At 29.3% G+C, this 13,227-nt stretch overlaps 2 protein-coding genes, 1 long non-coding RNA gene and 1 pseudogene across 3 annotated transcripts; 2 read left to right on the forward strand and 2 right to left on the reverse strand.

The window, feature by feature from the left end:
• Positions 1-3,493: 3,493 nt before the first annotated feature.
• Positions 3,494-5,891, forward strand: LOC130892877 (uncharacterized). The gene is made up of 4 exons (XR_009059125.1): positions 3,494-3,927; positions 4,056-4,203; positions 4,283-4,411; positions 4,463-5,891. It is a non-coding gene; the product is annotated as an uncharacterized LOC130892877 (long non-coding RNA).
• A 391-nt stretch (positions 5,892-6,282) lies between these two features.
• On the reverse strand, positions 6,283-7,603 carry LOC130893019 (uncharacterized; annotated as a pseudogene).
• A 613-nt stretch (positions 7,604-8,216) lies between these two features.
• LOC130892163 (probable RNA-binding protein EIF1AD) lies at positions 8,217-9,229 on the reverse strand. Its single transcript, XM_057797380.1, has 2 exons — positions 9,089-9,229; positions 8,217-8,760 (listed from the first exon to the last, which is right to left on the reverse strand). The coding sequence occupies exon 2, from the start codon at positions 8,756-8,758 to the stop codon at positions 8,312-8,314; it is 447 nt and encodes a 148-aa protein (XP_057653363.1). The 5' UTR covers positions 8,759-8,760; positions 9,089-9,229; the 3' UTR covers positions 8,217-8,311.
• A 212-nt stretch (positions 9,230-9,441) lies between these two features.
• LOC130892162 (charged multivesicular body protein 4b) lies at positions 9,442-12,525 on the forward strand. Its single transcript, XM_057797379.1, has 4 exons — positions 9,442-9,719; positions 9,923-10,100; positions 10,159-10,409; positions 12,005-12,525. Exons 1-4 carry the CDS (start codon positions 9,539-9,541, stop codon positions 12,055-12,057), a joined length of 663 nt encoding a protein of 220 aa, XP_057653362.1. The 5' UTR covers positions 9,442-9,538; the 3' UTR covers positions 12,058-12,525.
• Positions 12,526-13,227: the final 702 nt, after the last annotated feature.

Below are 13,227 nucleotides of genomic sequence, written 5' to 3' on the forward strand. Positions count from 1 at the left end.
CTTTTTAAAGTTTAAAGTCTCTGATCTTTTTTCATAAAGGTGAATATTTCCAATGAAGTCACTTAAAGCATCTTTGAAAAAAGTCTAAAAAAAGGAAGAGAAATTTCTTCATCCTATATACAAAATTATTATTTTATGTCCATAGGTATATAACAAAAACTTTTATATGATTATGTCTTTTTGCTGATTATTCCCCAACAACCCCTTTTTCTTATCGGTCATTTTTTTCCTTGCACGATGATTAGATAAATTATTTACCTGATAAAGTGACCTGATTTGAATATAATCATACAACAATAATAAAATATATAAAAAATATGGAGAGGACAATAATTATCTTCGGCAGTGAATATGTAAATTCGTTTTTGACACTGTCACGATATCTCATTTGCATTTATGACGAACAGGAAATTAGAACGTGTGCCGAGAGAACGCACTCAGATATGCCCACCTATCCGTATTAATTGCAAACAGGAATCAGTGGCGTCTCAAAAAGATTAAACGTCTTAAAACAGAAAATAATCCGAGAAGACTGAATCTGGCGAATGAGATGCATTATCTTTCTTCGCAACTGTCTTTGCTCGATTTTTTCGCTCAAAAGTTACAATAAGTTACTTGCCGTTGTTAGTTTTTCCTTTTTCAAGATAATCGATGGAAATTATCCCACAGAAATCCGAAAAAAAACCGATGTCTTCAGGTGGAACGGTCTTTGGTCTTGATTTTGGTACCACAAATAAAACTAGAAGTGGATTAAAATGCGAATAGAACAACAAATAATACAATATATATATATATATATATATATATATATATATATATATATATATATATATATATAGGGTGATTATTTAAAATACGATTCGAATTGTGTGTAGTAGGAAACGAAATTATCTTTAAACTTGATAAAATTATACTAATTCCAATTAAATAAATGAGACGGATACTTCCATGATCAGTTTTTTTTTATAATTCCCTTTAATCGTTGTGTAATTAATTCCGAAGCCGGCTCTGTTCTTTTTTTTAACCTGGCTCTTTCGCCAAAAATTGGAAATGATGACGTAACGCATGTCGATTATAGTAGATTCAAAGGTTAAATTTAATAATTATTTGTATTGCGTCAACGCGGAAAACGAAATTCGTCCAACGAATAGGAATATGATAAAAGGATGATTTCGTTTGATACGCGCGCATGAGGTTGTGTCTTCTACGCCCTACCACCGACACCGAATGCTTTCGATCCTGATAGTCGGATGAGCAGAGATAAGTGGCTCATCACCACGCCTTTGTTCGTTACAAAATGGCGAACGACAAGGAAAATTCGTTTTTTTTACATAAGTATACGTTTTCAGTTCAAAAAATTTATAAAATTAAATTACTTCGTGATGTAGTGCCTAAACAACGATTTTTAGCCGAAAAGACATTCTGTATAATGAATAATAGTTATTTCTGAATACTAAGAAACTTATGGTTATAGCAGAAATGAAAAAATATACTGGGTGTTGATTAGAATAAGATTAAAAATAATCCACGATTGCAAATGTAATAGGACAATCTGTACATTAAATAATAGTAATTAATAGGTATTTACACATTTCTTATTAGAGTGAAGAATAGATATAATAGGACAATCTATATATGGCATAATAGGATGATAGGACATTTCTACTTTTACGTAAATGTAAAAATATACTGGGTGCTGATTTAAACCAGTTTAAAAATTGTCTAAATTTTCGAAAATTCCTTTCGAAGATTTCATAGGAAAAAGAATTGTAATGGGACAACCTGCACGTGGGGTAATAGACACTACTAGGTACTGAAATATGTACTGTATAAGTAAGGGAAAAATATACTTTAAAAGGGATTTAAGAAGTCAAAAATCAAATATTTCTTTAATTTCTTATTATTAAATCAAATATTTCGATAATAACTAATTTCGTAGAAGAAATATGTGTATTAGGACACCCTGTATAAAATATAATAGGGATTACTGGATAATACGACATTTCTAGTTATTCAGAAAATGAAAAAAATATACTGAGTGTTGCTGTAAATCGAAATAACGATGTATGAAAGTGAAAAAATCTCATAAAAGATTTCTTTAAGTTATAAATATGAATGGTCAAACTGTACATGAAATTATAGTGATTACGAGATATTACAACATTTCTAATTCGAGAAAATGAAAAAATATACTGGGTGTTGCTTTAAATTGTATTGAAAATGGTACAAATTTCTGAAAACTCCATCGAAGTTTTCATGAAAATAATAAATGCAATAGGACAATCTGTAAAAGAAATAATAATTTCGTTCAGGAACTGAAACAATTCTAGTCACTGGAGGAAGGCAAAAATATACTGGGTCTTAATTTAAAACAGATTTAAAAAGTTTAAAATTAAAAAAATCGATAAAAATTAATTTCATAAAGGATTAAATGTATTAGGACAACCTGTATAAGGAGCAATAGTGATTGATAGAAAATAAAACATTTCTAATTATTAAGGGAATGAGAAAATATACTAGGAGTTGCTTTAAATCGAACTAACAATGTCCGAAACTGAGAAAAACTCATCAAATATGTGTGAGAGTGAATATATACTATGGGACAAACTGTACATGAAATAATATTTATGACTATGTACTAAAACAATTCTAGTCGCTGGAGGAAGACAAAAATATACTGGGTCTTAATATAAAACAGATTTAAAAAGTCTAAAATTAAAAAAATCGATAAAAATTAATTTCATAAAGGATTAAATATAATATGGACAACGTGTATAAAGAATAATAGTGATTGATAGAAAATAAAACATTTCTAATTATTAAGGAAATGAGAAAATATACTAGGAGTTGCTTTAAATCGAACTAACAATGTCCGAAACTGAGAAAAACTCATCAAATATGTGTGAGAGTGAATATATACTATGGGACAAACTGTACATGAAATAATATTTATGACTATGTACTAAAACAATTCTAGTCGCTGGAGGAAGACAAAAATATACTGGGTCTTAATATAAAACAGATTTAAAAAGTCTAAAATTAAAAAAATCGATAAAAATTAATTTCATAAAGGATTAAATATAATATGGACAACGTGTATAAAGAATAATAGTGATTGATAGAAAATAAAACATTTCTAATTATTAAGGAAATGAGAAAATATACTAGGAGTTGCTTTAAATCGAACTAACAATGTCCGAAACTGAGAAAAACTCATCAAATATGTGTGAGAGTGAATATATACTATGGGACAAACTGTACATGAAATAATATTTATGACTATGTACTAAAACAATTCTAGTCACTGGATGAAGAAAAAAATATACTGGAGCTTGAATCAAAACAAATTTAACAAGTCTAAAAATGAAAAAATCGAGCAAACCTATTTTCATCAAAGAATATAATGGGACAACCGATATATAAAATAGTAGTGTATTAGATAATTGAAGAAGTGGAAAAATATACTGGATGTTGATGTAAACACGTATTTCTAAAAATATGTTTAATTCAAATTTGGAATAAATTTAATGAATTATATAATAAAAAAAATGAAGCTTCGCTTAGAATAAATATGCACGTTTTCTGTTTGGTTACTGTATAATGTGTTGCATAATCAAAGTTTGATGAACTTTGTTCCATCTGATGTTGTGATGTTAATGTGTCTGGTTTTGTAGAAATACGTTAAAGTTTTCAAATTTCAAAGCAAAATTTATATTACTCGTTACTCATTATATATTTTTCAATAGACGTCACAGAGACGGGCTGAGCTTGTACCGACTCCAAACAATTTTCTTGATAATTGTAAATGCCCATAAGCAATTTTTCATTTAGTGTTATCGTGGTTTATGTGATAAAATAAGACTTTTCAGTTGAATATATTGTTGAAGGAACGTACTATTTAAGAGCTTTTTACTAGTTTATCCCCAGGTGAGTTAATTTAACATATTAATTCTGCTTTAAAACTTGTTGAGGTTATGTCTATTTTATTTTTGTTGTTAATCGCTGTCATCTACTAATAGTCACGAGTTTTCGAGTATAAATAAATTAATTTTTAGGTTTTTAAGATCTAGTACTGCTCCAGAATGGGTATGTGCTTTGTTCCAGACTGTAAACATTACAGTTCAAACCATTCATGAAGTTATGAAGTTTTTTTCGGTTCCCAAAAAACAAAACTGAGAGGAATAGATAGATTTCTCTCATAAGGTAAAAGAATGATAACATTCACTTTTCAAAGATTTATGTTTTAAATTTTTTATTATTATTATTATTATTATTATTACAGAAAAAAGATAGATCCAAGTGAATTTGCAAAAGTGTGCGATTATCACTTTTTAAATAAAGAAAAAAAGAATGTGCCTTTATTTGATTTCAATATTCAGAAGAAGTTTAATATAAAATCACCAGAAAAAAGGTATGCATTTTGTTGCAGAAAGTCCATTAGTTTAATAAACCAATTTTTTAGGAAGCGAACTGTAAAAAACGGAACTACTACCAGGATCTTCAACAGAACCATTACCGGGTCCTTCAACCAAACTACTACCAGGGTCTTCAAAATAAGATCATGAAATGACTCAAATTAAACTTGATGCTACACTACTGAGTCCATCATATTCATTTCAAGATGCTGACAACAAGGTTCAGATATGAAATTGTGAAGAACAAAGGTGCTCTTGTACTAATGTATACTGGAATTCCAACCAATGAGCTGTTCATGATTCTTTTAGAACTAATGGACAGCGTTAAATTAAAATATTATGCTCGGTGGGATGTTCAGATCGTTCCTAAAATTGATCAACTGTTTATGACCTTAATGAAGCTAATGCTTAATCTTCCACATGAAGATTTGAGTATTAGATTTAGTTGTAGTACAGCTACAGTGACCAATATTATAATGACGTGGATTTATGCTCTACATGAAGTCTTTTTCAATAATTTGATGAAAACTATATCATCTAGACAATGGAATCAGGCCTGCCTCCCTATTGCTTTTACGAATTTTAAAAATTGTAGAATAATTTTGGATTGCACTGAAATTTATTCAGCAGTTCCAGCAAGCATGGAAAACCAGAGATTGACCTACAGTTCTTACAAACACTGACCACATGAAAAATGTTGGTAGGTGTTGCACCAAACGGTGTAATCACCTTTGTTAGTAAGGCTTATCCAGGGTCTACATCTGATAAAAAAATGTAAGGAGTGTAAGGTTCTAGATCTGATGGTGGCTGGAGATTTGATATTAGCAGATAAAGGTTTCTTGTTTAAGGAACTTCTCCCTGCAGGAGTATCATTAAATATACCTCCATTTTTAATTAACAACACCACAGTTTACAGAATCCCAAGTATATAAAACTCAAATTGCAAAGGCTAGAATTCATGTAGAATGGGCCATCAGGAGAATAAAGTGTTATAATATTTAGTAGCAAGTTCCATCATATTATATATCACAAATTTCAATTCTTTCAACTGTGTGCAATACACAAACTTGCAATATCCCCCAATTAAAGAAGTTGAGGAGTATTATTGGTAGGATCTATACTGTAGGTTATGCTGTTTAATGTGAACTGAATTGATTAACCGTACGGAGTTGAGCCAAAGTACATAGACATATTATAATTTCTGGTTTTAAATATTTTTTATTGTAGCAATATATTTCCTTATTCGACTTTTTTTTGTAAAAAGTTTTTATTTAAAAAATGTATACTTAGATTTTACTTGATTTATAAATGACTTGATCTAATACAATTATTGTTAAAAGTAATAATAATACTGTTTTTCTAATTTAATAAAAGCCTGTATACAACTACAATTTTCATAAAGTAAAAAAATACAATTTTATTTCTTGTTAGTAGACTACAGTCTTTACAATCTTCAAATAAATTATTAAGTCACAAGCAGTGTTTTAGTTTATTTTACAAGTTTTTTGTATAGAAAAAAAATCACTTGACTATAGTACATTCGAATACAAAATAGCATTGTACTTTTATATTAAAAAACATAATTTCCTGATATCCTCAGCAAACAAAAATTTGTATAGAGTGGCTTTTCAGTCTAAAATAAATAGTAAAGATTTTTCCAATTGTATACTCTATCTGCTAACACTGTAGAATAACCTAAAATCACATTGAAAAACATGTCAAAATTTTTTATTTAATTGTCTAACAACTTAGGTAAGTATTGTTCTATATAGAAATTTTCCAAGAGTAAAATGTTTTCTTTCTATGAATCGTCAAAGTCTACAATTGTCGCAACTGTTTCCTTCAAGGTATAAATACATAAATAACATTATTTCTTTTTTAAAATATGTAAGCTCCTTGAATTTGTTGATAATAATTGTGACTTGTATTTATGGTCAAGTTACCCTCATCGTCATAAAAAACAATATATTTATTAAAATTCCTCAATTTTTTGGACAACTTATCATTTCTGAAAGAATATGGGCACTTCACTTCTACAATGCCTTCTTCTTCATCAATTATTCCATCAGGGCTAGCACCAAGAAGTCCTGAATTTGTAAGCCATACTCCAGTAAGCCAAACATTTAAATTATAAATCTGTATCAAATGATCTAGAGCATCTTTTTCATGAGTTCTACCCCACTGGATTGTTTTGAAACCATCCAAATTGTATTCACCTGAAAAAATAATGAATTGATTATAATAAAAAATGTATGTCAAATTAAACTAAAGTGAGGAAATGCTACATAAAATACCATTTTTGAAAAATCAATCTTAGAAGCTCAATAAGCAAATTATTGATAACATCTATAACTAAACTATGTAATAAATTTATGATTTATTATTCACCTAAGAGTGTGTTGAACAAACTCACTGGGAATCTGTTTCTCCTGCATGCTGCAATAATAGCACCAAAGTTGCTAGCAGTTAATCTAAATTTTCTTGCAAGGTACCATTTTTCATTTGACACCTGTCCAGTAGTGGTGACAGAGATTTCTTTTATTAGCTAATCATCAACAGCACATTTTTCTTTGAACACAGTCAGTTTATCTGTGGCCTTCAAAAAGTTCTTGGAAGGAATTATTTCTTCAATTACCGGAAATCCATTTTCCAGCAAATTTATTGATTCCTTGTGCAATAGCCAGGTAAAACACAGTATTTCCAAAGCTGTGTAGCCCTTCCTTCAATCTGTTGATTGATGCTTCTGGTACCCTACCTTCAAGAGGTGTATAGGGCTTTGGTGGGTAAAGCTCTTCTATAGATTTCCACTGGCCCAACCTTCGGTTTAGGTAGTGCCTATTACATTAACAAATGCATATATACCTACCTATAGATACCTTGTAGCTTTTGTCTTTCATACTAGAAAATACTTCCCCTCTGATTACCTGCAAATCAGAGTCAAAGTCCATTTTCTTCACATGACTGGTCTCTAGGGCGTTTTCATGTTTTATAATTTTGTTTTGTCATCTATAAAATCACTGATGCTGGAAAGTTTTAGGACATGTTTAAAATCCATTATTTTCTTAACAATAAAAGGATCTGCAAAAAAACAAAAAGGTACTGCAAAAATAAAATAGACATAACCTAAACAAGTTTTAAAGCAGAATTAATATGTTAAATTAACTCACCTGGTGAAAAAATAAAAACATCTTAAATAGTACGTTCCTTCAACAATATATTCAACTGAAAACTTTTATTTTATCACATAAACCAAGAAAACACTAAATGAAAAATTGCTTATGGGTATTCACCTTTATTAACGAAATTGTTTGGAGTCGGTATAAGCTCCGTCCGTCTCTGTAACGTCACTTAGGCTGTCTATCACTATCCTTTATCTATGCTGTCTATTTTTGCATTCGTTCCCATCCGAAAAACTCTAATATTTCCTTGAGTCATAAATTACTTCTTCTTTTCTCTGTATTTGCTTATGTAACTATGAAGTTTTATGGAAACTATAAATTTTGATATTTTCCTTTCAAATTTATCTGTCAATTCAAATGTACTGCTTTTATAACCAATTCGAAACCCTATAATATTACTGTAAAGTTAATAGTACATTTTAGAAAACTTCAAATTATAGTATTGCTGTATGATCATGAAGATAAAGGCCAAGATACAAAAAAAGAAGAAGGTGCTTCTTGTTTACAAATTAGGTTTTTAATTTTACATAGTTTGTTAAAGGAATAGACGAAATTTAGGATGTTTAATTGATTTTTTTCACTTGATCCTGTAAGTTATTAATATACAATTTATTAACGAAAAAAAATACGAAAATATAATAATACGTATATTATTTTATCTATTATAAAAAATAAATAATAATTATGGACTTATTAATTTTTTATTTTACATAGTATTCAATCACTTTCTTCACTAGATTCTTGTTCATCACTGCTCTCGTCTGTATCCACAACAGGCCTATTTGGATTAACAAATATATCATCATCATCATCATTTTCAACTTTTTTCTCTTCCTCTTCGCTAAATTCCTTCGGCCACACATTATCGTTTTTGAAGTACTTGATATGCTGCGGCGTTAAAATTCTAACGATTTCCCCTTTCACTTTGCACCCTTCTTCTATTGGTTCTGTAATCACAAAGTCGCCCCTTTTTACCCACATATTCTTCCTAAATTTCGTAGGCATAGATGCGAGGAAAACAGACTTGTCGGCAGCCTCAACTTCGTGTAAATTGTTGCCTCTACTCTTAAGTACTTTAACTATTTGTTGATTTTTTGTTGGGGGCGAATAATCGTCTTTGAATACTTCCAAAAGTACATGCTTCCTTTTTGTTGCTCTTGACATGGCTATAACAATAAGTCCTGCATCAATTCCACAGAGTATCAATAAGAGAGCGAATCATATAAAACTTGTTATAATCATTCCTAGGAATATACAGTTTACGAATTCGAAAATCTTACAATTTTTAGGTTAGGTTGGATTATTTTCAATTAACTATATTGTATTCAATGATGAAGCACTGTATTTTTAGTAATTTCAGCTTAAAATGATAACTATTCATACTAATTATTATGAAGTTTGTGAAAAAAAATAATAAAAAAGTTTGTATGTTCAATCATTCCAAAAGTAACTTTAAAATGTGTCTTAATAACTGATAACAAAATAAACACTCACCCGAATGTATAAAAAATGTTATAAAAAGTCAATTCTAAACAATACAAATTTTATAAATTAACCAATAATAAATTTTTAATAAAAAGAAAAACATGAGCAAACACCATTTGAGGTTGATTATGAAGAATCAAAGCGTATTCGATTCTTTAAACTCTCGATTTAAATCGAAAATCTAAACTGGAATATTTTATTATTGATATAATAATATATAAAGTAAAATTTTATTGAATACGCTTAAATAAATAAAAATGATAATAACGATAGAATAATTATTATAATAATTAAAAAATATAACTGGAAAATTTTCCATATTAAAAATTAATCGATTGTTGGTACTTATACGTGTGACCTCATACGTCAGTTAAATGTCAAATTTGTCTATTTTCACTGGTGACTAATTTTAGAGGGTCGGTGGTTTAGTTCTTATTTTGTTACTATTTAAAATCGAATATGAGCTTTTTCGGAAAACTTTTCGGTGGCAAAAAAGAAGATGTTGCTCCAACACCAGGAGAAGCTATTCAAAAACTTCGAGAAACCGAGGAGATGCTAATAAAGAAACAGGATTTTTTGGAGAAGAAGATAGAGGAATACACTTTAATTGCGAAAAAAAATGCTTCAAAAAATAAACGAGGTACGTATATTAATTTTTATTAATTATTGATCATACATATAAATCAAGTAGATATTTATAGACTTTAATTAAAAATAATTATTCAAGGATAGTCCTGTCTAAGATAGAAGTTTTGTTATATTTAATCATTTTTTTCATTTTCTTTTAATGTGTAATGACTTTAAGATGAAATCGAAATAAAAAATAATGTTATTGCTTGTTAGTCGCGCTTCAAGCTCTTAAAAAGAAGAAAAGATTGGAAAAAAACCAATTGCAAATAGATGGAACTCTCACGACGATTGAAATGCAAAGGGAAGCTCTCGAGGGAGCAAGTACAAACACTGCTGTATTAGATTCTATGAAAAATGCAGCAGATGCATTGAAGAAAGCTCACAAAAACTTGTAAGTTTTTGTTAACTTGATATTTGAATATTTCAGATAATTTTTATTGAATTTTTAGAAACGTGGATGATGTTCATGATATTATGGATGATATAGCTGAACAACACGACATCGCCAACGAAATTACTAACGCTATTAGTAATCCTGTAGGATTCTCGGATGATTTAGATGAAGACGAATTAGAAGCCGAATTAGAACAATTGGAACAAGAAGGACTAGAAGAAAATCTACTGAAAGTACCGGGGCCTGCTGAACTTCCTTCTGTGCCAGCCGAAGCAGTCTCTAATAAACCAATCAAACCGGCAGCTAGTCAGTATTATTTTGCTCATTTACATACAATTTGATACAAAACAAAAGTTTTATTTAATTATTTGTGGAGTTTAATTACAAAAAAATGGTTCATTGACTTTAGTACATTGACATTGAGGTCAATAATCTTGAGGATGATAAATTTGTTTGGATTCTAATGGTTGCTGATTATCATAATGATTGTGCTGAAAGGGAGAAGAAATTATTAACACGTTGAATAACAAGGCAAATTTTAGAATTTCATTTAATAAGATTATGATGCTAAAAACACTAATTTCACAAATTATTCAGTAGTTGGCAGTTAATTAGTTTATATTTTTGTTATTTTATTGAAGCATGTTGAATCATTGTAAACATTAGAAATCTTCTGTATTGTGTCTTATTGGTGCGAAAATAAAGTTACTTTGGGGTGTATTTGGTCAAAATAGTTCGTTTTTCCATTCAGAGTGTTGGTATTTTCGAAAAGACTTTAAAAATCACACAGGTTAAAATCTGGTTAATATTAGATCCTCATTCCACGAGGTATCTCTCAAAGGATGAGTCTTTGGTAGAAATAATTGAAAGTGGTTCATACAAGTGGAATTGTCAAGAAAGGGGGAGAAAATTGGGGTTAGTCTGAAATTATGGTAAATAATGCTCTTTTACTGTATATAATCAATGGAAACAGTCCGTTGTTCTATTAAATAACTCGATGTCTTCTAAAAGATTGTTTAAAAATCGCATAGATTGAGATCTGGTCGGTATTTGGCTCTCAATTCAAGAAGTATCCCTCTATGGATGAATCTATGGTAGACATCATTGAAACTTGCCCTAAAAATTTGAATAATCAATAAATGGAGCGAAAAATGGGTTTTATGGTAAATATGGTTCTTTTGGTGCATATCGAAATGTTCGGGAAGACAAGGGACTGTTAAAAAAACGCACTGATTAAGTTCCGGTTGATAGTAGGCTCATATTTTAAGAAGTGTCTTTCAAAAGATGAATATATGATAGGAGAAAATCCACATTGACCCCTAAAAGTTGAATTACCAAAAAAAGGTAGCAAAACATGGATAGTAAAACCTAAAATTACTGTGAATACGATTCTTTTTGTGCATATTATCAAAAAAACAATCCGTTAATCGAACGAGTTTGTTGATGTCTTCAGGAAGACAAGAGACTGTTAAAAAATCGCACTGATTAAGATCAGGCTGATAGTAGGTTCATATTTCAAGAGATGTATCTTAAAACATGAATATATGATAGGAAAAATTGAAAGGGGCCGTTAAATCGAGAAAGGGCGTTATAAATGGAAAATAAAGTTTGAAATTATGGTAATTACAGCTCTTTCGGTGCATATAATTAAACGAGATGTTGTCTGCCAAAAGATTGTTTTAAATCACAGAGATTAAGATCTTGTTGATTGTAGGTTTATATTTGAGATTTTTGTCAAATGAAAAGGTGGCGTGTAAAAAGTTAAGTTATTCAAAGGTCATTGGTTACGTATAATTGCAAAAATGTATTATTCTAAGGATGTTGTGGCCTTTATGGAAAAAATATAAATGTTTATATGTATAAATGTTTAGTTTCTTTAAGGTATATAATTTATTTTGCAGAAAAAGTGGAAGATGACGACGACATGAAGGAATTGGAAGCTTGGGCGTCGTAAAATTAACGAACGAAATTGTTTGTTTCAGCAACCAAACCACTGTAATTGAGATATATAAAAAAATGTTTGTATTTCTTTGAGTAATAACAGCTAAAAAAAATATGTCATTATATTATAGATCAAGCTTTACCGATAAAAAAAGGCATAGATTAGCGAAAAAATAAAAAATATTCAAGAGAAAGTTGACTTTTTTAAAATATATTTATATTGATAGTTTTAACATTGTGGTTTAAAAATTTTGAATCTTTAAAAAATTTTCGATTCTCCATTAAATAGAATCTGAACAAATTTTCGAAATTGTGTATATATATATATATTTAATCACGCTATTATTATGAATTAACTATTTTTTTGGAGATTTTAAAAGCACCTTAAAATTATTTTTGTACCATAAAACTTTTTATTATCATTATTTTATCTATTGTAATTGAATAAAGGATCATTGAGGTATTAAAATAATACTAAATATTATTTTTTATTATTCTAATGTCGAATTCCAACTTTTCCTTAAAAATCGTTAAGGTCTATTCACGCGATACTTCTTTATTCGTACTGTAAAAACACCGCGTCTCATTTCGTTTTGGAATTAATCAATCTTTGTTGAAAAAAAAGAAATTTGGGAAGGGGGTTTGATAATTATTAAGAGAAAAACCGAAAATGAAATCTGAAACGTGTTTTCGAATCTATGGAAAAAATATACTAAAAATAAGAATCTTATAAGGAAAAATCGTCCTCCGACCATAAAAACACGTATTTAGACAAGATTTCCAACTTTTTCTTATAAGTCGTTTCACGCGATACGGTTTTCTTCATACGGTAAAAACACCGCATCTCATTTCATTCTGGAATAAATCAAACCATGAATTTTTCTTTAAATAAAATGGAGTGCGCTTGGAAAAAGGAAGTAATTTGAGAAAGGAGGTTGAAAATTATTAAGAGAACAACCGAAAATGAAATCTGAAATGTGTTTTCGAATCTATGGAAATAATATACTCAAAATAAGACTTATAAGGAAAAATTGTTCTCCGACCATAAAAACACGTATTTCGACATGATTTCAACTTTTTTTTATTAGACGTTGAAGTCGTTTCAGACGATATGGTTTTATTTTTACGATAAAAAAATCGACTGCTCCAAGTCGTAGATTCGTTACAGGTAGGAAAATTCTTC

Source organism: Diorhabda carinulata, chromosome 4 (genome assembly GCF_026250575.1).
Source record: "Diorhabda carinulata isolate Delta chromosome 4, icDioCari1.1, whole genome shotgun sequence".
In the NCBI taxonomy this organism is placed as follows: Eukaryota; Metazoa; Arthropoda; class Insecta; order Coleoptera; family Chrysomelidae; genus Diorhabda; species Diorhabda carinulata.